Source organism: Macaca mulatta, chromosome 18, assembly GCF_049350105.2.
Source record: "Macaca mulatta isolate MMU2019108-1 chromosome 18, T2T-MMU8v2.0, whole genome shotgun sequence".
NCBI classification, from domain to species: Eukaryota; Metazoa; Chordata; class Mammalia; order Primates; family Cercopithecidae; genus Macaca; species Macaca mulatta.
The window spans coordinates 74,479,977-74,507,777 of NC_133423.1; the positions used below are offsets into that span (position 1 = coordinate 74,479,977).

At 40.0% G+C, this 27,801-nt stretch overlaps 1 protein-coding gene across 5 annotated transcripts in view; it reads left to right on the plus strand.

Moving 5' to 3' along the window:
- Positions 1-27,030, plus strand: part of MYL12A (myosin light chain 12A) — a 29,966-nt gene extending 2,936 nt beyond the window's left edge. For 2 of the 5 annotated variants that reach the window (XM_077974539.1, XM_015121628.3), the window contains exons 2-4: positions 2,358-2,553; positions 2,998-3,159; positions 4,797-5,288. In XM_077974539.1, the coding sequence (XP_077830665.1) occupies positions 2,373-2,553; positions 2,998-3,159; positions 4,797-4,969 (516 nt within the window). In that variant the 5' untranslated portion in view covers positions 2,358-2,372 and the 3' untranslated portion in view covers positions 4,970-5,288. 5 annotated transcript variants of the gene reach the window in all.
- Positions 27,031-27,801: the final 771 nt, after the last annotated feature.

The following is a 27,801-nucleotide window of genomic DNA, read 5'->3' on the forward strand; positions in this document are numbered from 1 at the left end:
TTTCATTATTGTCACACATTGTTTTAAGTTTAGAGTCATACTTCTGGAATGAAAACTATGACTCATTTCATAAGTTGAACCAATCATCTCATTTCTTTATAGTTGCCTCCCCAACTGTATTTTAAGCTCCTTGAAGATAAGACACATGCCTTACATTTCTTAACTCTTAAGTAGTATTCAACGTAATTAATAAGACATTTGATACATATTAGTGTAATGAACTGTTCATAATAAAATTGATAAGATTAAGTCTTGAATATGCTGAAGAAGAGCTCTATATGAAGCCACTGTCAGTGCTGACAAAAAAAAACTTTACTTTAAAAATCTATTTTATAATACATTTACAAATTCAAAAAACTGCATGATTAAAAGAATAGGAAATACATCAGAATTCAGAAAACAAACTACAACCAAACCTAAACATTTTGAAAAGGTATCTAGAGGACCCCCATACATTTAGTAATATGAGATTTTATATAATAGATTAAAAAATCAGTTGTGGCAGCCGTTTGACCTCATCAGTTCTTTGTTCTTAAAATAGCTGACATTTCTGCATCATTAGGGAAAGACAATGTTGTCACACAAAACAGACTATTTTTAAAGATGTGCTTTGGCTTGTAAAGGCGTGACATGCCTAAAATATGAAAGTGATATGGACTGGTAAACGTGTCACACATTGGGTCTCAACCTCTTGCTGCAAGTCCTTGAGTACATTTAAGAGATGGAGGAATAATATAGTCTATAACTCTTTGTTGTTTTTAAAGACAGCACTTACAACAAACAGGAAAGTACAACCCTATGTAGTTTAGATATGAATGGGATTTACTACCTCCAAAGGTGTTATAGAATGAAAATATGCATTTATGAATGGTTTAAGTCATGAAAGGCAGCATCCTAAAAGTTGATTAAAGAATTCTAGGAAATTTGGGAGCAGCATATATCATAACTTCTGTGCTGTGTAGGATATATCTTTTCAACAATATATTCCAGTTGCCATATGGTGCTATATTGGATGGGCTGGAATTTGTGACTATCCTTTGTGGAATTTCCTATTAAAATCTGAAAACAGATTTAGCTTTTAAAAATTTGAGGCAGAGCTTTTCTGATCATTCCGTAATTGTATTTAGTCTGGACGATGTGGTTATAATCAAGGAAATAATGTAAGAAATTACTTTTTAAACACATCGGAATCATATTCTTAGGGTCACTGTGGAGTGCTGAGATCTAGGTGGTAGTTCATTCTTTGCAGTCCACAGACTTATTTTTAGAGCAGTGGCATAGTGTTTTGCCAGATCATAGCTAAATGTTTTCAGAACGTAAGCTTTAAAATTGTTATCCTGGTCAGAGTGAAATCAGTAGTGCCTATTTTAGACCTGCTTGGAAGAATATAACTCAATGCAGTGTCTTACTTTTGCTGCTGAGCGGTTTTGCAGACTACCATCTGCACTGCAACTCTGAACGATGGTATGGTAGAATTTTATTGTCTGATGACTATGGATCTTCAAACAAATTTTTGTAGTTTTTAAAAAAGACAGTATTGAAAGTTGCCTTTTTATTTTAGGTATTACTAGACATTCTTTTTAATTTTAACTTAAATTTTACTGGGATAAATTTAGATAAGAGAGCAAAGGTAGTTTCTACCTTTAAGATGTTTTCTAAAACATTTAAATTATTTTAAAAGCTTGTACTCTGATTTCTGTTTAGAGGTCTTAGATACTTCCAGTGATTTAGTGTGACTGTAATACAAGAAACTGGTTTGGATAGAGTATAATGTCTATAAAAACTGTAGATGAATTCCCCTCAGTTTTTTTATCCTTTACTGTTAGCCTTTCAACAAATAGTTTTCTTGAACTACTTTTGCCTAGAGGTGAGGGTACAATAAAAAATGTTAGTTGAAAGTGGAAGAACAATATTTGTCAATAGAGATTAGGAGATGAAGACCTGTTCCATCAGTTAGTCGTTCTTACTGTTCTTCACCTTTCTGTCCACCGTACTATGGAATAGCCAATTTAGGCTAAGGCTGCAAAGGGTGGACCTACTGAAGATGAGTTAGTATCCCTCAGCACCCCCATAGTGCTGAAGTATAGAACTTGGGAGTTTCCTAGGTAACTAATTTTTTTTGCTGCTTGGTTTTTTATTGTTATCAAATTAGCAGATTTGGTTATCAGCTGTTGTTAGCTATATAGCAGTACGGGTCATATGTAATCTTGTTGACATGTGTCTTCTAAAGACACATTTCTGAATAGCTCAAACATATCAGGAAGGCTGATTCTGTGTACTTTTGTTAATCATTGTTTTGATTCAAACTTAAGTAATCTTAGATGTTTAGTTTTTATTGTATTTCCTTTCCTAATTAGGACTTAACCACCACCATGTCAAGCAAAAGAGCAAAGACCAAGACCAAGAAGCGCCCTCAGCGCGCAACATCCAATGTGTTTGCCATGTTTGACCAGTCACAGATTCAGGAGTTCAAAGAGGCCTTCAACATGATTGATCAGAACAGAGATGGTTTCATCGACAAGGAAGATTTGCATGATATGCTTGCTTCATTGGGTAATGCTCAGTTTAAATATTAATCTATTGGATAGAATTTCCACGGTGCCTTTCATGTTGATTTCATGAGTCTTAAAGCTCTGTAAAGCCTGTCTAATGGTTTGAGTAAAGTGTGGAATGGTGTTTCCCACCGAACCACCAGCAGATTCCTGACCCTGTCTTAGGATTGGGTTGGGGTTCGTGTGTGTGTGTATGAAAACACTAATCTAGATTATGGAAGCAGTATTATTCCTTCTGACATTCCAATGGAATATCATATACTCTCCAGACTCTTTAATAGGCCCTATTCATTAAGAAAACTTTCCCCCGCAAGTAGTTTTGCTGTCATGAGTGCAAACAGTAAACTGTATGAATGATAATCTTTCTTACCAAAATGTTTACTGTCATTAATAGTTGATATGTATTATAATGTAATTTAAATTATGACCCCTTTTAAAAATTTAGGGAAGAATCCAACTGATGATTATCTGGATGCCATGATGAATGAAGCTCCAGGCCCCATCAATTTCACCATGTTCCTTACCATGTTTGGTGAGAAGTTAAATGGCACGGATCCTGAAGATGTCATCAGAAATGCTTTTGCTTGCTTTGATGAAGAAGCAACTGGTAAGTGAGAGGTAACCTTTAATTACAAAGTGATTTAATTTTTAGTTATGGTAACTAAAATATACAGTGACTTAAAATAGGATAACACCGTCAGGTTTGTACTACACCTGTGTTTTTAAACAGAGTTCTCTTGGCATGTTTGTCACTCACGTTCTGCTTCTGCCCTAAGTATTAGTTTACAATGAATAGGTTGTATTTGAAACCTCTTTGGGAAACTTGTATTACCCCTTTCCTAGCATGTTAACTCCACAAGGGTTAGGCTATCAGAAAATATGTATTGAATAAAAAACTTTTAACAGAATAATCTTGATGAAGTATAAATTGTTATAGGCTATGGCACCACTACAATCCTGTGTGTGTTTACCAGGTATCTGTCAGCTCTCAAATTGTTTAAATCTGACATTTAACCTCTATTTTAAAATACACCCAGTAGAACTTAGGGTCTGGAATTAGACTATCTGGCTTCATTGTAATTTGGGGCAAGTTGCTTGACTTTCTCTAAGCCTCTGTCTTCTTATTTGTAAAATGGGCAGTATTACCTACCTCACAGGGTGGTTGTGAGAAGTAAATGAAGTGAGATGTACATGAAGTACTTAGCATACTGTGTGGCATAGAGTTAACTCTCAAAAAAACAAAATGTTAACTATGTAGGGGCCTGATCCTTTGGCGGAAGTGTAAAACATAATGAGGGAATATTTTCCATGACACCCAACTCAACATGGCGTAGCCAAGTATGTTTAGTGAAGGAAGGCACAATCTTGGGTTGCCTGCATTAGTGGGACTAGTTTAAATACTGCGTGGTTGCCAGGGCCTACTGATGGAAGCATGGTCTGTGGCTTTCAAGGCTCCCCACATGTCCATGCCAGTTATTTGGGAAATCTTAAAAATACCAATACCAGAAAATCTTCGGTGACATCTGATTCTTGTAGGCAGGCAGGTTTTATGAGAACCCTGGTATCAAATTCCCAAAGAGCACACCTTTCATTTTACCACTGCACACCCCCACTGCCTAGCACAGTGCCTGCCACATAGTTAGTGCTCAAATATTTATTCCATGTTTTTGCATGTGCTGGGACTGGCCATATTTGTTATAATAATTGGATTTGTAAACAGTAAAAATCTCATTTTACATCTGAGAAAACCAAAGGTCAGGGATAAAGTGAAATGCCTGAAATAAAATAGCTTGTTAAAACTGGGCCTCAAGTTTCCAATATTCTTTCCACTGTACCACTTTATTGATGTGTATGATGTAGTGTTGATTTTAGCGTGGCAGGTCAGTGTTATTTGCTTGTAGAATAACACATGACCATTCATGCCACTTTAAGGAACCATAAGGCTAGATTCTTTAACCATACTTTTTATTACTTTGTTTAGGCATAGGTTTAGTCTATTATCAAGAGATCAGAAGCTGAATGTGGAGGCAGAATGATAGAGCAGAACGACGCTGCTAAGCATCTGGGCATTTTTCTAGGCACTTCCCTGCTGAGGCTATTTTAAGTAGGTGGACACCCTGGAGTTCACATATTTGCATGTTTATAGTTTTTAACATACAGAACATGCTTAGTCGAGTATAGATATTCTTTGTGATTGACCCTCAGAGTAGTATGTATTCTGATCCCTTATTCTGTATTCTCCAGGCACCATTCAGGAAGATTACCTGAGAGAGCTGCTGACAACCATGGGGGATCGGTTTACGGATGAGGAAGTGGATGAGCTGTACAGAGAAGCACCTATTGACAAAAAGGGGAATTTCAATTACATCGAGTTCACACGCATCCTGAAACATGGAGCAAAAGACAAAGATGACTGAAAGAATTTCAAATTCCAGCCAAACGTTCCTTGTTGCCACTTTGGGTATTTTTGAGATTTTCTCTTGCATGCCCTTAGCTTTACAGCTTTTGCATTTCCTGTTGTATTTATTCTCAGCCATTTTGGGCATATGTATCTTTATACTCAGACTGGAAAAGGGACTTTCTATTGATATCATTTTCAGAATAGAAAATAGGGTAATTTAACCTACCAGCCCTTTCCCCTAATAACTGTGGTCTATACAGAGTCAATATATTTTTTTCAGAGAAAGTTATTTGCTCGATTTTTTCTGAATCATAATTAAACTTTATGATAAAACACTTACTTGTTTAAACTTCTTATTTACCAAACTGGGCCTTTGTTGGTTTTAGTTGTATCTTCCAAAGAAAGGTAGATGAGGAAAATCCTAGAAAATGATATGGTTGTTAGCTTTCTCTTCCTCCAATTTTCCTAACAATCCTATCTCCTCTACTATCCTCCTCCTCCTCCCAAGGATATCCAATTTTAACTGCCCTAATCAGGTTTTCTGCACTTTGTCTTCCAATTCTTCAAATAATTTCCTGTAGAATTGGCATACATATGATAGTTTCCCTAGCTTTAAGTTCTTAAGTTGACATACCTGCCAACATTTCTGCTTTATTTAAACTTTTGTAATTTCTGATTATTTAAAATTAGACCAGGTCACTGAGTGTAATTTCAATTTTTCATATTTTTAAAAACCATTTTGGCTTAAAGGTTCTGTGGAATGCTACCAAAGAGAGATTTTTTAATGTTATGTTTTAAAGTGCTGGAAATACAATGCAGTATTTTTTTATTATATGTAGTTCTTCTTTAACACAACAATGCCTATTGAAAGATATTTATGCAGAGATTCACCACGAGTCCATGTATGAGTTTTGGACATTCCTGACCTTCCCACAATCAAAACAGCTGAACCTACATGCCTGGGAAAGTGAGGTCATTATTTCAGTCCTAAAAATAACTTCTACTATTTGCAGAAATGCAGAACTGTTTCATAGTTAATCAGGGAGTGGCAGACAGTTTCATTCTTTTTCAGCTTTAAAAATCTGACTCTCAAAGGGCTTCAGGATTCTCTTTTTTTTTCCAGACAGGGTGTCTCGCTCTATCATGCAGGCTGGAGTGCAGTAGCGTGATCACAGCTCACTACAGCCTTGACCTCCTGGGCTCAAGTGATCCACCCTGAGTAGTTGGGACTACAAGCATGCACCACCGTGCCTGGCTAATTTCTCAATTTGTTGTAGAGACAGGGTCTCATTATGTTGCCCAGGCTGGTCTCAAACTCCTGTACTCAAGTGATCTTCCCACCTCTGCCTCCCAAAGTGCTGGGATTACAGGTCTGAGCAACCATGGCCAGCCCAAAACTCCCACTCTCAAAGATTCATGAGTTTTAAAATATTTGAAACGGAGAAAAATTTGGTTGAAAAGAGTTGACAATTAGCCCATGAAGATGAGTAATTGACAATTACTGTAATAACTTCAAGTTTTATGCTATGATTATCATGACTCTCCTTGGACAAAACCATTACCTCATTCGGTAAACAATTACTAAAAGCCTTCTGGGCAGCAGGCCTTTGCAGCCAATAAGATCAGCTAGATCCTGTAACCTGAGAAGGCCAATGCTATAGGAATAGATGGACTAGTCAAAGCTAGTTCTTGTCTTCTTCAACGTTAGAATCTTAGGACCTGCCTTCATTCTTTGTCTTTTGTTACTGAATTTTATTCACTGGTTAAGCCAAAATACTTTTTCCAGGCTATGGCCATGGTGCTAAAATCTTGTTTTTTGAACTGAATTTCCATGTCAAGAGAAAAAATTATCATATGCTTTGTTAAATCTCCAGTGAAGAACAGATAACATTGTTTCCACTATATGAAATACAAGGTACTACTAAAACGATCTCTTGCAGGGTTCCTGTTTCCCTTTCAGATAACTGCTCAAAGAACCAACTTGCATTAAGAACAATGATGTACCCTGAATGAAATAATTCTCCTAATTTAGTAATACCATTCTTTGCTTAAACAAGAATGATTGCCAATAGAAAGGTAAAAGCATCCATTTCAATGGTGTGTTTGACTGAAAAATCAGTCTCAAAAGTTTCCACGATGAAAGTCAAACTTGAAACAAACCATTTCAAAAGATCTGACTAGGCATATTGGCTCACATCTGTAATCCCAGCACTTTGGAAGGTCGAAGTAGGAAGACTGCTTGACGCCAGAAGTTTGACATTAGCCTGGGCAACAAAGCAAAACCCCATCTCTACATAAAAAAAAAAAAAAAAAAATTAGCCGGATATGGTGGCGGGTGCCTATAATCCCAGCTACTCCGAAAGCTAAGGTGGAAGGATTGCTTGAGCCCAGGAGTCCAAGGCTGGAGTGAACTGATTGTGTCACTGCACTCCAGCCTGGGGTGACAGCGAGACCCTGTCTTTAAAAAAAAAAAAAAAAATCGGACAAAACCAACCTAATGGGGGTGGCATCCTTATCTACCTGCATATGATATGGTCATTTGGATTCCAGGCCCCAAATTTTACTTGATGAAAGAACCTATGACTTGAGAGCAGGAATTGAATGCTCCTGGGAAAGAAAGGAGGAAGGCCTGAGCATAAGAGACAAGTAAAAGCAAATTGAGAAGGAAAGGAAACCATTTGCTACAAAGTGAAAAGAGGAAGGACAGCAAGAGGTTTAACACCTAGACTTGAGGATCAGATAAAAAATGATCAGAGTTTGGAGAGGTAAATGGAGCCACAGAAACAGTTTTACGGAAACCTAGTTAATGTCAAGAGTAAGGAGGTTAGTAGTGTCCAACACAGAACAGTGGAGTATGGGAAGGTTTAAATGAGACGCCCCCAGATTTGACAAGTCGTTAGTCATGTTTGCTTACCTTTTCTGTCCATAAAGCGATTGTTGTAGCTAATCCCGCACTGAAGAAATGCCCAGTTTTCCCCGTGCTGCTTATTCCATTTTCACTTGATCTTCCATCTTCCAAGTCCCTATATCTTTTTAGTCTAGATTTCTCTGTGTCTGCTCAAATAGCAGGAATTGTGACTTCTCCAATGTTTATCCACATACATTTTACAGTTGTAATGAGTTTACAACTTGTTTTTTCATTTACTAAAATTATATCTCATGTTTTGGCATAGCCACTGTTGTTTTAAGTATATTGGTTTTTCAACCATTCTTAACTTCAATTATCTTTGACGTGGGTATGCTATAAACAATTTTCCAATGATAGATATTTAGCTATCCAGCTATTTTTGTTAGTGAATACATTTTTATTAATGATTAAATAAAGCCTATATAGGCTTTTCTTTTGCATCTAAAGAGAACAATGTACCTTAGAATTATTTCTTCAGAATAGTGCTGTCAAATAGAAGCTTCTGTAATTATGGAAATGCTCTCTGTGCCATACAATAAGGACACTAACCACATGTGGCTATTGAGCACTTAAAATGTGTCTAATACTGGCCGGACGCGATGGCTCAGGACTGTAATCCCAGCACTTTTGGAGGCCGAGGCACGTGGATCACAAGGACAAGAGACTGAGACCATCCTGGCCAACATGGTGAAAACCCGTCTCTACTAAAAATACAAAAATTAGATGGGCGTTGTGGCACACGCCTGTAGTCCCTGCTACTCGGGAGGCTAAGGCAGGAGAATCGCATGAACCCGGGAGGCAGAGGTTGCAGTGAGTCGAGATCGAGCCACTGCACTCCAGCCTGGGCAACAGAGCAAGACTGTTTCAAAAAACAAAAATGTGTCTAATACTGCCAGACGCACTGGTGCAGTGTCTCTCACCTGTAGTCCCAACTACTTGAGAGGCTCAGGTGAGAGGATCGCTTGAGCCCAGGAGTTCCAGGTTGTAGTGCATTATGATCACACCTGTGAATAGCCACTGCATTCCAGGTATCAAACGTTATCAAATACAACTGAGGAACTGAATTTAAGTTTAGCCACATGTGGTTAGTGACGATTGTATTGGACAGCACAATTCTAGAAACTTATATTTTTTAATTATTTAAACTATCGAACCAAAACCTAGACTACAGTTAAGGAAAGGGTAAATATTGTAGAACCAGGTGTGACTTTTAAGCAATTGCTTTTCTAACACTATTGAGAAAATACATACAGTCATGAACTGGATTTAGAGCTGTGCTGCTGGGATGAGGACCACCGCGTCAGCATCATGTGTGCTTACCAGAAATTGGAATTATCCTCCACCCTTTACTCACTCAATCCTAATACCCGGTTTTGAGGCTCAAAAATGTTTTTTAAAGTCTTGTTATTAGGCGTGCTACTGTTTAAGAACTGCTATAGAGTGCTGAACACAAGCTCCCTCCCTTCTAGGAATTTCTGATCAAAGATTTCTAGAATATATAAACTCCCTAAGAGGCTTTGAATTCATCTCTCAGCATGCAGCACATGTTAAGGCAATAAGAAGAGTTCAACAAAGATTTGCTATTAGATTGCCATCTTCCACCATCCTGAAGCAATGCTGTTTTAGTAATGCTAGATGAAGTAATGCTAGATTACCTCAAGGTGAGGGAAAATATCTTGAAGAACACAGCCACAAACACGATCTAGAGCAAAACCTGAAAAACGTAGCTTCTTGTTTTCCTTTTTTTTCTTCTTCCTTTTTATGGAGAACGGGGTCTCGCTATATTGCCCAGGCAGGTCTCGAACTCCTGGGCTCAAGCTATCCTCCCGCCTCTGCCTCCGTGAGAGCTCGTATTACAGGCGTGAGCCACCGCGCCCGGCCGCTTCGTGTTTTTCTTTGTGTGTGCATGTATGTGTGTGCGTTGCCATTTTCTTGATAAAGTTAAGAAAGTAGTTTGAATAAAACTTTCTTGTGGCTAAAGGAGGAATGAAACAGCCATAGGCTGTGGCCGTAGCCTCATAAGGCCGTAAACCTTATGAGGGTAAGCAGAGAGGAGTAGGTTAAAGGATTTAACTCGGGCTGGAACGCGGTTTGAAAAGAGAAAGGGATTCTGGAGCGGAAAAGAATCCGCCCAGGCGCCGCCCTCACCTTCTTAGCATTACATGGGACGAACCCTAAAACCGGTCTTGTCTGAAATTCAAATTTAGAAGAACTGTACTTTTACTTTCTAAATCTGGCAACTCAGGGTTCGGCGCCAGGGGACCCCAAATCCTCGGCGGATCGCGCCCCGCCTGGGTCAAAGGGTACCCCAAATCCTCCGCTGATCGCGGCCCGCTCGGGTCAAATTCCAGCGCCCGGCCCAGCCGCGCCCAGCGGGCCAGGAATGCGGAAGGGCCGCGGAGCTGCCAAAGGAGCAGGGGACGAGGGCCCGGCTGCGGGCGACCGCCGCAGCGCCGGCGCTATATCGCAGCGGATCGGAGCAGGCCGAAGGGCAGTTAAGACCCCGGCCGTGTGCCTCCGGCCCCAGCAGCCCAGCCGCTCGGCTGACACACAGACCCCGCGCCCAGGCGCGAACACTCTGCGCACCCCCGTTCCACTTGGTCCAGCCGCGCCTTCCGGTGCGCCTTCCGCTCCGCCCCTTCAGGCAGGAAGTGTCGGCGCCGCCACTGTCCGGCCACAGCCTAGCGCTCTTCGCTGTCGCTCGTTGTCTCGCGCAGGGCGACCCCGGTTCTGGTGTTTGGCGCCGGGTGAGTGGCGCTCGACTCCGCTCGCGAGACCCCTCGGGCCGCCTCCGTGTCCCCGCGCCCCCTCCCGTCGCGCGCCTGCGGCCGGACCCCGCCCCAGCGCGGCCAGGCGTCGGCGGGACCTGTCAGGCTGGCTGAGAAGGGGGCATGGGGCCGGAGGTGGAGGGAGGAGGGAGGAGGGTTGGCGGTGAGGCCCTGGCCCGGAAGTCCGGAGGCTGGGAGGCTGCAGGCGATGGAGTCGGCCGGGGGAGACGCCCTGCTGGAGAGGTGGCCGGGGCCCGGCGGTGCGTGGGTCGACCCTTCACCACCTGGGTGACCTCACACACCTGGGCCCTGGACCGCCCGCCGGCCCCGGGGTCGACGCCTGCCCTCCCGGCCCAGCGGCGGGCCCTGGCGGTGGATTAGGGCGGACCCGGGCGTGTTGGTGTGGAGTACCTGCCCTGTGCCCAACACTGTCCTAGATGCTTTGGAGGGTGCAGGAGCCTCCTAGTGCACGGTCTTGCCTAAGTGAAGCCTCCAAGGAAGCTATTAGCATGCCGGTAGCCGAGTGTGTGGTTGATACAGGCTCAAATGTAATGATTTACATAGAGTTGTAATTCGCTTAGTGTGTCTTGCATCTTGTAAAGGTTTAGTTTATTCGTGTTGTCTGAAGAAAGGACAATTAACAGAAATAGGGAAAGGTTGCTTGGAAAAGAATCGTGACCTCACTGAAGGCCTTGGATTCAGCCCTAGGAGGGAGAACTTAGCGTTTCCGGCTAGATGTGTGGGAGGTGGTAACGAGCAAAACTCAAAAGCTGGGAATTGTCTCCTGTGAAAAGCAGACCGTAGGGTATGGAACCGAACTATAACGACTTATAGTAGCAAATAAGGGTAGATAGGTAAGTGGGACCTTCTTATGGATGTCTTGAAAACTTAGAAGAAAGAAAAGATTATGTAAGAAGCCATAGAGAGTAATTTTGGAGTCTTCACTAAGGGAGTAATAAGAAAGGGATGTTTAGAGGATTCATTTGGCCGCTTAGTTGAAGGTAGATTTGGCATGGTCTTTTGGTAAGAGAAGAATCAAAGCATTTAGAATTCAGTAGGACCTAATAGATTACCTTGTGAAGCCTTTGCATTTTATAACTGAGTAAAACGAAACCCAGAGAGGTGAGGTAATTTGCCCAAGGTGGTAGACCCTCCTGGACTTCGTAACTAAGAGCACAGCTTTTGCCTTGTTTAGGCTCTGTTGAGTGAAACAACTTTTATGATGGCTGACTCGATGTTCATTTATGCTTTGATGAGACTAAGCTTGGACAAGATGAACTGCAACTTCTAAAGGACAGATCCCCAGACGAGAGTTGCTAAGGTTAGGAAAGGTAACAGGATGTAGAGCCCCAACATGGAGCTAGTTTTCCTTTTCTCCCAAGATTCAAAGACTCCAGGTATATTTGGGGATAAGTTTATCGTACCCTTTTTGCCAGCATCTTTGGGATCTTCCTTCCTCACTCCACACATTTAACTTTGGGGTATCATTGCTTGTTACTCCCAGCTATCCACATTTTCATGGCAGAGAATTTCAGCTGCCTGTATGCAGGATGTTACTGGCTAGTGGTTCAAGCTCTGGAGCTTGATTTCCTGACTACAGATCCTGACTCTAAGTTCTGCCATTTTCTAGCGGTGTGGCAAGTTGTTTATTCTCTTTACCCTGATTTTCGTATCTGAGAGAAGAGAATGATAACAGTACCCATATGATGAGTTGTCGTGAGGATTAAATGTGTTAATACATACAAAATCCTTAAATCAGTGCCTGGCACATCTTTAGCACTCAGTTATTGTCCCTGGTTAGTACTGCTTCTTCCAGGTATGGAGCAGTGGGTAGCTGCTAAGTTTCCTTAGGGATCTCTTGGGGAAGAGACTGGAACCATAGGTAGACCATAGAGAAAAGCCTCATGTTGGAATTCAGATCCGGGACCTACCTTGTAATGAACATATATGTGTAATTCTGTTACAGGAAGGAACTATATATACACACTATACACAACTATATATACTATACATATATATATATGTAGTTGCTTAACTAGGATTATTTGAGCACCTGCCGTGTGCAAGGCACACTACTAAGTTCCACAGTCCAAAGTGGAAAGGCAGAAGGCAGTAAAAGGAATGAATATGGCCAGGCATGGTGGCTCACACCTGTAATCCCAGTGCTTTGGGAGGCCAAGGTAGGAGGGTCATTTGAAGCCAGGGGTTCAAGACCAACCTGGGCAACATAGCGAGACCCTGTCTCTACCCCTGCACCCCCTCCTTGCAAAGTAGCTGTGTATGGTGGCTCATGCCTGTAGTCCTAGCTGCTCAAGAGGCTGAGTTAGGAGGATCACTTGAGTCCAAGAGTTCAAGGCTACAGTGAACTTTGTGCCATAAACCCAGTAAGAGAGGTGAATTTCAAAAACAATGTATTGAGTGAAAGAAGACAGGCATATATATGAATATATACTGTACAGTTCTGTTTATAAGAAGTTCAAAAACAAAACTAATCTATGGTGATAGAAATCTGAACAGTGGTTGCCTATGGGAGATGGTGATTAACTTGGAGAGAATTTTCTGGAACAATGTTAACATTTGTAACTTAATGGGAGTGATAGTTACATGGGTATACACATTATAAAAACTGATTAAGGTTTGTACATTTGACTATATAAATTTCACTGCAGTAAAACAAAATGATATGGGAGGCTCAGAATAGAAAGTTTGCAGCCAACTGGAATGATCATAAAACCTATAACAAAGAAATGTCAGTGTTACATGTATGTGGTAAGTGTTAAAACACATATAGAGTACTAGGGGAAATGCTTCATGGTGTTAAAAAAAAGTTGAAAAAATTGAGTTTGACTCCTTGAAAAAAAATACTTCTAATAATTTATGGAGCTATCTTTTTTGCCTAAATAAAACAATTATATGTCATTAGGTATATGAGGTTAATTTCGGAAGTATTTTAACTTGATATAAACTAAATTCTGTTTATGACTGCTGTTTTCAGACTTGCTTATGTGTCCAGTCATTTGAGTCTTCCAGTTAGAACATTCATCTTGACTACAGTAATAACCACAAGAATCCATGATAAATTTCTAAAGATTCTGATAGACCTTGAAGAAGATGAGGTGGAGTAAAAATGACCTTAGGTTTTAGCCCAAGAACTACTCTCTGCTTTTCTGTGTGAGTTCATCTACTCTGAGGGCTTTACTCACACACATCAGCACTGCTAACAAGACCCCCTCAGAGTCCTGTCCTCTACTAGCATTCTACTGTGGCCCAGCTAAAATTTGAGTTGTTTATCATCCTTTGCTCACAAAACCAGCTCCTCCCTCCTCTCCTCAATTATCTCGTTTTTGAGTGGTGCCTTTATACTACCAGGTTTTCAGTTAGTACTTAGGAAAAAGGACAGAGCTTTGAGGCTCTAATTAGAAAGCAGGAATAACTAGCAAATCAGGAAGTGATTTGCTGGTCAGAGCCAGAGGAATTCAGCCAAAAGAATAGGATGGTGGTGATAGGAATGTTGAGGAAGGGTGACTCGTGCAGTAAAAAGAACCTACAGAACTTGAATGGAAACTAAGTAGAAGGAGTTAAACTTTTCTCTTCAGAAATAGAAAATTCCCTGTGCTATGCAAACTTGACTGTGGTCCCTTGGAACTTGGACTGTGACTATAATTCTGAAATAAAGGCATAGCCCTATTTTAACATTAAAGAGGTCAAGGAGACAGTGGCTTTGTAGCTTTTCTATTGGTGTATAACAAATTACTCCAAAACCTAGCACCTCAGAAACAATGAACAATTTTTGAGGGTCAGAGCCAGAGCAGCTTAGGTGGGTGGTTCTGACACAGGGTCTCTCATGAGGTGGCATGCGGGGGCTGCAGTCGTCTGAAGGAAGATCAGCCTCCAAGATGGCTGACACATAGCTGACAAGTTGGTGCTGGCTGTTGGCAAGAACCCTCAATTCCCTGCCACATGGATCTCTCCACAGGGCCGTGTGAGTGTCTTTATGACCTGGCTCCTGCAGATTGAGTGATCCAAGACAGAGCAGGGAAAAAGCTGCAAGGTGTATTATGACAAAGCCAAACACCCTCATTTTACAATATCTTTTTTTTTTTTTTTTTTTTTTTTTTTTTGAGGCGCAGTATCGCTCTGTCCCCCAGGCTGGAGTGCAGTGGCGCAATCTCGGCTCACTGCAAGCTCCGCCTCCCGGGTTCACGCCATTCTCCTGCCTCAGCCTCCCGAGTAGCTGGGACTACAGGCGCCCACCACCGCACCCTGCTAATTTTTTGTATTTTTAGTAGAAATGGGGTTTCACCGTGTTAGCCAGGAGGGGACTGCACAAGGGCATGAGAATTGTTGAGGGCTTTCTGGGAAGCTGGCTACCACCATGACCAGAGGGGCAAGGTGAAGTGTTCTGAGGGCCAGACAGATAACAAACTAATACCAGCTGGGATGAGGAGATGGAGGGAGTAGAGGGGATTGCTTGTTGAACACTTACCACCTACAGGGATTTCCGGGATGCTGGTCAAGTGATTCCTTATTGTACAGTTGTTTAAAATATCTGAAATTTAGGTTATATAAAATGTTGTTTTTTTAAATGTTGGCAAACTAATTCAATTTTTAAAAGAGGCATTTTAAAGGTCATCCCTGCGGATTACTAAATGAACCTCTGTGCAGACTGCATATAGTTTGGTAGCTGCCAGGTTATGACTTCTGATCTACTTAACACTTACTTTATGGATGAGGAAAATGAGGCCTGGGAAAGCCGAAATGACCAGCAATCATACAACTTGTGAATGATAGAACTGGAATTAGAATCCATGTCTCCAACATCTCCATTAAACCATAATGACAACATTGAAAAACTAAGGGCAGCTAGATGCATGAACAGCCAATGTGGTCTAAGTGGTTAACTTAACAAGTTAAGTGGTTCTCAACCTTCAATGTGCATTGAAATCACCTGGTGCATTTTTGAAAATACAGATGCCTGGGCTCCACCCCCAGACCTTCCATTACCTTGAAGCTACAGGCATCACTTGTTTGAAACTTCTGAGGTGATTCTGATGCGCAGCCAAGATTGAAACCAGAGGATTTAACTGCTTTAGGAGCCGTATTTACTTGCTCTAGCTGACTTCAGATACTTGAAGGAAGAAGCTTCAAAGCAATGGTGAGGAAATCATAGGTAGCTAACAGAATGTGCTCTGTGAGCATCTTCCCCAGGCTTCGATAGAGCCGTATATGCTGAAGTACATAGACAGTTTCTACTTATTAATGATGATGGTGTCCATGTTTGTTTGCATGTCAGTACTGCAAGTGACTTTACAAACGTTTTTATTATCAACTAAGTATGTTGATACCACAGCCAGCTATAATACATAATACAGTAGTCTTATATGATGCTGCTTTCCACTGTCCATGGTTTTGCTTCCTCCGTTTCAGTTACCTGTGGTCAACTGAGGTCTGAAAATAAGTGAGTACAGTACAGTGAGATATTTTCAGAGAGAGATCTCATCCACATAATTTTTATTACAGTATATTATAATTGTTCTATTTGATTATTGTTAATCTGTTACTGTGCTTAATGTATAAATTAAACTTTATCATAGGTATGTACGTGTAAGAAAACAGTGTGTGTAGTCATTCATCAGGATCTGCAGAGGGTTGGTTCCAGGACCCTCCTGCGGACACCAGAATCTGCAGATGCTCAAGTGCCCCATATAAAATGGCATAGTGTTTGCATATAACCTACACATATCCTCCTGAATACTTTAAATCATTTCTAGATTGCTTATAATACCTAATATAATGCAAATACTATATAAATAGTTGTTATACTGTATTTTTTATTTGTACTTTTATTGTTGTATTTTTTGTTTGTATTTTTCCAAATAAACGAACAATGGATTCTCGGTTGAATCTGAGTGTGGAACCTGTGGATATGGAGGGCTAACTGTTTGGGTTGGGTACTATCCCTGGTTTCAGACATCCACTGGAGTCTTGGAATGTATCCCCCTCACATAAGAAGGGACTGCTCTATCAATTCCTACATGCCTGCCTTTGATGTAACCTCTGAGTACTACTTATATCCTTTAGTTCACTTTATATTAGAAATTTATAGCAATATCAGTAACAGTGTTGCAGAGGGAGGAAGAAGTGTTTTTACTGCTATTGAGGGTTATTACATTCATTTTGTGCTGTGTTCTGTATGGCTATTTTCTGTCTTTAAGGGTTGGGTTGGTTTGTTGTGTTTTTGTTTGTTGTTTTTGAATGCTTCTTGGTTAAACATTAATAAATTGGACAGTCCTAGATCAGAGTTTCAAAGGAAAGCCATGACTGATAGTTGCCACCTGACTAAACCCAACCAGGACTACTACACTGCACAATTCCAGGCAGTGCCATTCACATTTCATTTACGGACTGCAGCTCTATTCTGTACATTGGTGTCTCTGGTATAGTTTGACTTGGTTTGAAAACTCAGTTTGTCTAGGATTTGCATTTAGAGGAATGTAGGTGCTCAGAAATCAGTGTTGAATTATATTGGTGGCATGGCAAGTTTTAAAAATTTTATGCTAAACTCAATTAGAAGAGTATTTCGTAGGAAGTAGAAAATATACAGGGAGAAACAACCTGTAACAAATGGGATTTGAATCCTAGCTCTGCCGCGAGGTGACCTTGGGCAAGATTATTTAATATCTTTGACCTTCAGTTTCTTCACTTGGCAGGGGGGCATGTTTCAGTTAACGTACATAATGTTTCCAGCATGTGAGTCACCTAATAAATGGTAGTAGCTGTAAGTTGAGTAGACCTTTAATTCTCTCTCTGTTCCTAGGGCAGAGAAGTAGATCAGGGCAATTGGGGTTGGAAAAATAGCAAGAACAAAGATATACAAGATAAGAAATGGCATGGTACCTTGGGGACATTTGCAGTTTGGTGTTGCTAAAGGAAAAGTACAAAGCAGGGAATGACTAGAGAGGAGGCTGGAAAGGTCATTCTAGAGTAGGGAAAGGAAGACTCATGCGCCATGTTTAGGAACTTGGTACTTTATCTTTTAGGAAGTGGAGAGCCACAGAAGATTTTAAAAAGTGGAATGATGAGGTCATATTCATATTTTAGACAACCCTGGCTAGAAAACTAAGGGTAGTTTTGAGAGAGCCGAGAGGCAAGGGGATAGTGAAGAGGCCATAGAAATATTTTACACGAGATAATAATCCAGTTTAGGGCGGTGACAGAGGAATGAGGAAGATGAGCATCTCTCAGAAATATTTCTTAGAGGCAGGGCTTGGTTCATCAGGGAGAGGGATTGGGGAGGGTGACTCCTAGGTTTCTGGCTACTGAGTAGATGATTGGAAACAAAGATGGTAAAGTTCAGGAGTGGGGAGATAATTGAGTTTTCAGTATGTTGATTATGAGTGTCTATGGGGTATCCAGATGGGTGCCTTTCACAGGCATTTGGATGTGTGAGTCCGAAGCTCCAAGGAAAGGTCAGGCCTGGAGGTTCAGATTTGGGAGGTGTAGGTGTTGTCAGAACAGTGAAAGTTGATGAGATCATCCAAGGAATGAAGACTGAAAAGAACTTTAAACCATGTGCTGCTAGAATACTGGGAAACATGAATATTTAAGTGGAGATAAACATCTAAGAGGGAAATGGAGGAGGAAGTCTTAGAAATAGGAGAACTGAGCTAGAGTAAGTCAAATACACCATTGTACATAATCAGTCTTCCTCATTAGAGCATAAGTTCTTCAAGGTTGGGACCCTTTCCACCTGGGAAAGTTCATTTCTACTGTTAGGGAGCACCAGGCTAACAGTGGCTGAATCTCCAAAGAAAAGAGGGATAAAATAGTGTGATGCAGTAGACTGATCCAAGAAGATTTAGACCAGATTTGGCAATTAAAGCAGTTGCTGTAGAAAACAGAAAGCCAGATTGTGGTGGGTTGAAAAGTGAGTGGGAAGTGAGAAGGTGGAGGAAGCCAAGATACTTATTTCAGAAGGGAAGGAGAGAGGGTGGTAATTTCTTTGGGGGCCAGAGTTCCCTTCAGATTGATTATTTTGATGCAATTTTGCCTCACTTTTCAGCTGATATTGTGTGTGTTTTTATAGGTACCATATACAATACAAATGTACCACTGTTTTTAAATGAAGTATGAAACAAATTTAAAATATGGTATTACCACATGGAGCCTTTATCTGCTCTAACGTATTTTGATTAGGACCAGTTAGTGAATTGTTTTTTGTTCTCTTCCATCAACTTGCCTTCTCTGTTTCCTTTTCTTGGGCATCACCATCAGATGGTGATGGCTCTTCTAGCCTTATCAGGCTACCTACCTACATATTCTTTCTCACAGGCATTTCCCCTAATAAAAATCCTTGGGTGTTTAATTCTATCTTGGTATCAGCTTCTTAGAGAACTCGTACTAAACTTCAAAAATGTTTAAATATAGTATATTTTTGGGTTAACTGTAGAAGTAGCATGATACAATTGACTGATTTTGATTTGATTTGATTTGATTTTTTGAGACAGTGTCTTGTCACCCAGGCTGAGGTTAGGGGCACCATTACGGTTCACTAGACTCGACCTCCCAGGCTTAAATGATCCTTGCACCCCAGCCTCCCAAGTAGTAGCTGGGACCACAGGCATGCGCCACTACACCTGGCTCATTTTTTAATTTTTTTGTAGGGACAGGGCCTCACTTTCTTGCCCAGGCCTGTCTCAAACTCCTGGGCTCAAGCAGTCTTCCGGCCTCAGCCTCCCAAAGTGTTGAGATTACAGGTGTGAGCCACCGCGCCTGGCTTGATTAGTTTTTAAAAATAAATATTTAACTCGTTGGGAACTTTTTCTAAATAACTTGATTACAAAAACGACTTGCTGATACTGAGAAAGAACTAACATTTTTGCCTTCAGACGTACTTGACTATCTTGAAGAAATTGAGTCAAAATTTTTAGCATTAAAATGAACCTTATAAGTTTTGGTATGTGAACAGGAATGAAAACATAATCAAATGCCTTGTTAGTAGACTACATTCTGTCTGATTTAACCTTCGATATAACTAAGGTCAAATAACACTAAGTTACAGGGAAGAGAAGAAAATTAACATTTATTTAGGACTTGTACGTGGGGAGGGTGAGGAGTTGGAATGTTAGAGTAAGGACTGTAAGGCTGGTGTACTTCAAAACTACACCACTAAGCCAAGCTTCAAAACACCCTGTGCGTGTTCTTTAGCTTGAAGAAATAGAAGTAGACAATAAATTTATATAAAAAATCCCAATACTGGAAGTCCTGGAGACTCAGGTCCAAAAATCCCCCTGCTCAATCATTGACCTGTCTAGTCATTTGTTTTCACATTGTGGGAAGTTACAGAAACAGTCTGCGAGACCATCATTGCTGACAGCAGTTTCAAGTTTGGCTGTCCTAAGACCACCCTTGAGTTTGATTATTTGCTAAGACTCACAGAACTCACTGAAAGCTGTTAGGCTCAGATATGTAGGTTTTCAGAGGTTATATGTAGCTAGTAATGGTGGAGCTGAGATTTGAACTTAACGACTTCCTAACTCCAGAGCTGATGGTATTTTTGTGTGTTATTTATTATATAAAACTGCACATAAAAAATGAAATGACAACTGTCTTTTCTGCTTGATATTTAAATTATTGGTGGCTTTCAGTAGAGTGTTGGAGGCTACTACCAAAGCCATATTACAGAGAATCGAGAAATGATTGGGAAGAAGAGAAAAGGGGCTGGGCACGGTGGCTCCTGTCTGTAATCCCAGCAGTTTGGGAGGATCTCTCAAGCCTCGGAGTTCAAGACCAGACTGGGCAATATAGTGAGAACCACACATCTCTAAAATAAAAAACAGAAGGAAAAATGACAGTTCAGCATCAGACTGGTATTCTGAAAGTCTTGTCAAGGGAAAAGGGAAATGCAGGGATAGCTAGAAAGATGAAAGGGTAGGTTTGATATTTATAAAGATGAGACTTTTTTTGAACATGACTAGTCTTTTTACATATGTTATCTCATTTAGTTCTTTGCATTGAAGTAGATATCATGTTTTACTGATGAAAAATTGAGGCTCAGAGAGGTTATATTATACTGGTAGTAAGATGGGAATAAGAGTACCTACCATAGGCCACTGTTGTGAGGATTAAATGGGGACAGTCTTTGTCAGAGTAAGAGATCAACTTTGGAGACTTTCTCTTTGAGGAAGCCCTGGGCCTTCATAACAGTGCTTGGCCAGAGTAAGTACTCCATAGATGCTAGCTATCGTTAGATATTTTAAAGTCTCACTTCATAAAAATCGGTCCCCTGAAATTTAGGAGAAGGTACATCAATAATTTCTATTGTGTTTCTTTGTTTTTTAGAGATGGGAGTCTCACTATGTTGCCCAGGCAAGTCTCGAACTCCTAGTCTCAAGTGATCCTCCCACCTTGGCCTCCCAAAGTCTTGGGATTATAGGCATGAGCCACTGGTGCCTGGCAAATTCTGTTCTTAATGTTTCAAAACTGCTTTTTTTCCACTCAGTCATTTAATTGTCCCATTGGAAATACAGTTTAGTTGCATACTTATTCCTATCCAATTGAAGTAATAATTCCATATTGATATCTTTACATACTAACTTTAGGTGTTATGTATTCTGTTTTTGCTTTGTTTTATAATTTTGGGTTTTTTTGTTTGTTTGTTTTATGTTTTTGTGTTTTTTTAAACTCCAGAATTAAACAACCACCATGTCGAGCAAAAAGGCAAAGACCAAGACCACCAAGAAGCGCCCTCAGCGCGCAACATCCAATGTGTTTGCCATGTTTGACCAGTCACAGATTCAGGAGTTCAAAGAGGCCTTCAACATGATTGATCAGAATAGAGATGGCTTCATCGACAAGGAAGATTTGCATGATATGCTTGCTTCTCTAGGTAGACTTTATATTCTTTATCTGTATTTTCCCAAAAATAATAATTTGTCTCTCTATGAATCATTTTTTTGTGTGTGATGTACAAATATTTCTCTCCTTGTCTCAGAAGGCTTCTAGAGAGATTTCCAGGTGTGGGAGGTGCCATTTTGGGGCTTGGCCAGTCATATGGGGATAAGCCTATAAGGTTGGGGACCTGGCAGATGCTGTGCCCAGGTAGACTAACGTTCCTGTTAGCTAAATTTTTTAGGTCTCTAGATGGAAAGCCAAGGCATGGCTAGGCAGCAAAATACCAGAGTTTCAAATAAGTATAGCTAAATAATATACTCAATAAAGGTTGAGTACGGGTTATAAACAAGGAGTGACAGTAAGTGATGATGGTTATCTCTGCGGAGGAGGGGCAGTGCGACTGGAAAGGGGAACAGGGAAGACTTTCACAATATTTTGTATGACTTTTTTTAATAACTAAAGAAAATGTAAAGATACAGGATTTAAAGCACACATAAACAGCCATTTGTATGTTGGTATATGGGTGTTAATATTCCTTTTATGATTTTGTTATTGTTTCTTTTGATCTTAAAAAGAAGGACAGGAGGCAGCATCCTACATGTTCTGCCCAGAGTCAGCAGTTATTTTACAGTTGGGAGTCAAGGAACTGCAGGCAAAGGAGACCTTGATAGGCCAAAGCGGAGGGGGTGAGGCAGGCTGGGAGCGGGTCAGGGATGGCCTACAGTGAGACTTTGCACTCTGTCCTACTGCTTGGCTGACTGGCCAAAAAGGCAAAGAAAGAGGTGGGGGGTTTTTTTTTTTTTTTCTTTTAATGCCTACAAAATGATTAGCTAGCTTTTATTCTTCTAACTTTTGATTTTGATTATTTCTCCTGACACACTGAAAGTAAAGTTTAGGTGTGTACTTATTCCTATCCAACATATGATTTTGAAAAATTTTAAGCCTACAAAAAGTGGAAAGAATGTTATAGTGAACACCTATACATCTTTAGCTATATTCACTGATTGTTAACATTTTGTAACTTTTGTTTATCCAAGGTGAGAGTAGAATCAAAGATTTTTATCTGATTTGTTGACTTGCAGTGAGATTATAACCTAGTGTTTCTCACATTCAGAATGTCTGAGTATATTCTTGGGCAAGTCAGTACTGAAGAAGGCCTCTGAGGAAAATTGAGGAACTTAGCCGTCTTCCAAAGATTGAACTCTCAAGTCTATACTCTGCTTATAATAGATGCTCAATAGATATTTGTTGAATGAACAAGTTGTGGTAGAGTCAGAGGTTGTCTTTGAGGCCTTCTGTTTTGCAGAAACCCATCCTTTTAAAGATATGTGTTAAAAGAACAACTTCAGCCTATTTAAATTTAAGGGAGTTTAACTGAGCAATGAACAATTTGCGAATCAGGTATCCCCCAGAATCACAGCAGATTCACAGAGACTCCAGTACAGCCACGTGGTAGAAGAAGATTTATAGACAAAAAAAGGGAAATGACGTACAGAAGTTGGAAGTGAGGTATGGAATGGCTGGATTGATTACAGCTCGGCATATGGCTTATTTGAACATGGTTTGAACACTCAGCAGTGTATGAATGGTTGAAGTATGGCTGCTGGGATTGGCCAAGACTTAGCAATTGTTACAGGCTCGTACTCCTAAGTTAGGTTTTCAATCTTGTCGGACTATTAAGCTAGGTTATAGTTCATCCACAAGGACTCAGATGAGAAGTACGGAGTCTTTCTCCGGCCATATTTAGTTTGCTTTAGCATATATATTTACTTTTTAGGGGAACCTTCATACATTATTGGTAGGAATGTAAATAAGTACAGCCACTGTGGAGGACAGTATGGCGGTTCCTCAGAGAACTACAAATAGGAGCTCTCCCACGTGATCCAGCAATCCCACTGCTAGGTACATACCCCCAAAAAAGGAAATGAGTAGTATAATTGAAGAGGTACTGCACTCCCGTGTTTATTCCAGCACTATTCACAGCAGCCATGATTTGAAAACACCCTAAGTATCCATCACCAGGAACAGATTTTAAAAATGTGGTAGTTATGTACAATGGAATACTATTCGGCCATAAAAAATGAGATCCTGTCATTGCAACATGATGGAATGGAAGACATTATATTAAGTGAAATAAGCCAGGCACAGAAAGATAAACTTCACATGTTCTTACACATTTATGGGAGCTAAAAGTTAAAATAATTGAACTCATGGAGATGGAAAGTAGAAGGATGGTTATCAGAGACTGGGAAGGGTGGGGAGAAGAATGGGAATGGTTAATAGATACAAAAGTATAGATAGAATGAATAAGATCTAGTATTTGATAGAACAACAAGGTGACTGCAGTCAGCAGTAATTTATTGTACATTTTAAAATAACTCAGTATAGTTGGAATGTTGGTAACACAAAGAAATGATAAGTGCTTGAAGGGATGGCTATGCCATTTACCTTGATGTGATTATTATGCACTATATGCCTGTATCAAAGTATCTCATGTACCCCATAAATACATACACCTCCTGTGTACCCATAACAATTGAAATAAATATGAATTTTCAAAAGATACGTATTTACCTTTCAAATCAACAGATTACATTGCGTGTTTTGAGCGGGTCCGTAAGTGCTTAGCCTAAACCAATTCATTTTAAATCCCTGTAGCTTTTTGTACCCTAGAGTTCTCTTCACACCTTTTGGTTACAGTTTTTCTTCCCCCCAAAAAATGCTGCAAGTGATTGGGTTAAATCTGGAGGTAGGAAAGTAGATCTTTTTTTTTCTTCTTCTTCTTCTTTTGTTTTTTTTTTTTTTTTTTTTTTGAGATGGAGTCTCGCTGTGTCACCCAGGCTGGAGTGCAGTGGCGTGATGTCAGCTCACTGCAAGCTCTGCCTCCCATGTTCATGCCATTCTCCTGCCTCAGCCTCCCAAGTAGCTGGGACTACAGGCACCTGCCACCATGCCTGGCTAATTTTTTGTATTTTTAGTACAGACTGGGTTTCACCGTGTTAGCCAGGATGATCTTAATCCCCTGGCATTGTGATCCGCCCGCCTTGGCCTCCCAAACTGCTGGGATTACAGGTGTGAGCCACCGCGCCCAGCCGAAAGTAGATCTTTTTAGCTACTTTAACTTATTCAGTGAATCTTGAGTTTAATTTTGGGCTAATTTTGATATTGGAGCATTGAGTAAGTGTAATCAGGTAGGATTGGAATGCAGTGAAATAGATGCCAACATGATGTTTAAATTTCACCCAAATTCCCAGAGTTAAAACTTACATATGAACTATAATTGTAGCTTTGATTGTCATTCTAGCTTTGGCTTAGTTGGGTGTAATTTTGAGATGCTTCCTTAGATACGAATATCTGACTAATAGATATTCTTTTCATGTAAAATCATATAAACTTAATGTTGGAAGATACCTTTGAGATACAAACTTTAACCAGTCAGTGTTAGATTTTTTTAAAAAAGAAGTAAATTCTACATAGGGCAGCACTGAATGAAGGGTTTGAATGCCAGTTCTGCCACTTCCTCCTATGTCCCACAACCAGTGGTAGAACTGGGATTCAAACCCAGTATTCCAGACCGTTGGTTCAGTGCTGCTTCCCCCACACCGTGGGGCCTCAGAAACACTCCCACCATGTCTGGCCATTCCAGGGAGATTTCTTCCAGCTCCTAGGGAAAGGCCAGGGGAGTTCACCGCTGCACTAAAAGAACTGTTCACACTTGGGATGGAGATTAAGATTTCCCATTGCAAACAATACCAAACAAGACCACAGTTCAATGACGTGTGTAAACAGTGTTTGAAGATATCTAACATTGTTCAAAATAAGCTCCCAATTCAAAACCATGCTAATAGTTTAAACTTAAATGGCCAACTTATAAATACAACTTTGAAGCATACCAACTCATAGGCATCCGTACCACAACTGGAAATGTGAATATTTAGATTGTTTTGAATGACTCTATTGAACCGACTCCCCTGATGAACCGTTGATGTTATCAGCATTCAGGATATAGGCTGGGCGTGGTGATGCACACCTGCAATCCTGTCATGTTGGGAGGCCAAGGCAGATGGATCACTTGAGCTCAGGAGTTCAAGGCCAGCCTGGGCAGCATAGTGAAACCCGGTCTTTACAAAAAATAAAAAATTAGCTGGGCGTGGTGGCACATGTCTGTAGTCCCCCCCAAAAAAAAAAGTTGTAATAATGTGGTACTGCCCGGCTTCAGGTTTTTGTTTTGTTTTTAATGAAAAATAAGAGAAAGTTCACATAAACGAATAAATAGCCTTCAGTGTAAACCTGGAATACATTTTTATAATAATGTATCAAATATTTTTTAAGTTGTCAAAAATAATCTTTTTAAAATGTTCTTAAAGTTAATTGAAAAATTGGTGTCAAATGATGTAAATTTTTAAAATATGTTGGGGAGCATAATAGTGAAATAACTATTGAAGTTAGATTTTTTTGTCTTTAAATGTTAAAATGTGCATTTTTAACAGGGAAGAATCCCACTGATGCATACCTTGATGCCATGATGAATGAGGCACCAGGGCCCATCAATTTCACCATGTTCCTCACCATGTTTGGTGAGAAGTTAAATGGCACAGATCCTGAAGATGTCATCAGAAATGCTTTTGCTTGCTTTGATGAAGAAGCAACAGGTGAGCACTATTTGTTTATGCCCAGCCTCATTCCAGACTATATGAAGTACTTCTCTTGAAATAGAAAGGGTTTTCTTTTTTTACCTTTGGGAAAATATTTGCTTAAGAATAATTTTGTAAGAATATGATCTGTTTCTGAGCTTTTAAATGATTTGATCTAATATTAACACAGAACTCTAAGAATAATTGGAAAACATAATGGTATAGTTCATATAGCCTTAGTTCACTAACTAACTTTGTTTCTAGATATGGATATTCTGAAATATTTTATAAGATTGACTAGCTTTAGAAATGAACCGTTAAAGTGCCAGGAAGTAGTGATGACTGGTTTCTTCTTTCTGTTGTCTTCCAGGCACCATTCAGGAAGATTACCTGAGAGAGCTGCTGACAACCATGGGGGATCGGTTTACGGATGAGGAAGTGGATGAGCTGTACAGAGAAGCACCTATTGACAAAAAGGGGAATTTCAATTACATCGAGTTCACGCGCATCCTGAAACACGGAGCAAAAGACAAAGATGACTGAAAGAACTTTAGCTAAAACCTTCCAATTACATTGTCTTACTCTGTTTTATTTCTCAGACACTTCCCCCACCCTCATAGAACCTGTTGCATGCAGCTTAGTTTCACAGCTTTGCCTCTTTTTGATGTATTTATTCCAGACCTTTCTGCCACTTAGCACTTGTATAATCAGACTGGAAATGGGGATGAGGGTGTAAATTGTATTGAAAAAGAGATCGCGAATAAAAATCAAGAAATGTGAAAGCCCAGAAAAATATATTCGTATTTCTGGTTTTGCTGGATTTTTACATTTTTATATAATAAAAATGTTATTTTGAAATAAAGATTATGCTGACTCAAATGCAGTGTAATGGCAAGTTAAACAAATGAGTGATAGGTGTGGTAGTCCTTTTTTCAGGTTTTCAACTTCATATGACTCAGGTTTTATGGTAAAATTGATTTTTCACATGTATGGGACAGTGTTCTTCAGAACTCTTAAGTACCCTTTAACATTATTATGCAGTGCAAACTAGTTATGCCATTGTTTCTTTCATGCTTCTAGTCAGATGTTTATTAAATGATAAATATAAATATATCTGGGAAAACATTAAACATTGCATTCATCTAAGATTCTGAGAAGAGGCAAAATTCTGAAGATTAGTTGTTGTACATTTACTGTATGTGGAGCATTGTGCCTACACAGTTTTTATTGAATCTTCCCAGCAGCCTTGTGGGATTTTTATTAGCCTTGTATTTCAAGTGGGAGGACTTAGCATAGTTGAGTAGTTGATCAGGGTAACTATTAGGACATAAGAGTTGGAATTCCAACCTAGGGCACCTAACTTCAGAGCTCGCAGTGCTGGAAGCGCGGTACTGTCTATGAAAAGCCCCAAATTTCTAAAAGAGTCAGGACATTTCTGTTCTATTATGATACAACTCTGTAGTCACTATTGAAATTTAAAATAATCTTCGGGTAATTGGTTATTGGAACAGAATTTCAGAAAATTCTATCCCAGGTTGAAATAAATAATACTATTGTGTGTTTGAAAGCAGTTCATGTAACACATAGACTAGAAAGCTGAAAGACAAGGTTGCTCTGAGCATTTAGAATCCTTAAGGCCAAAGTA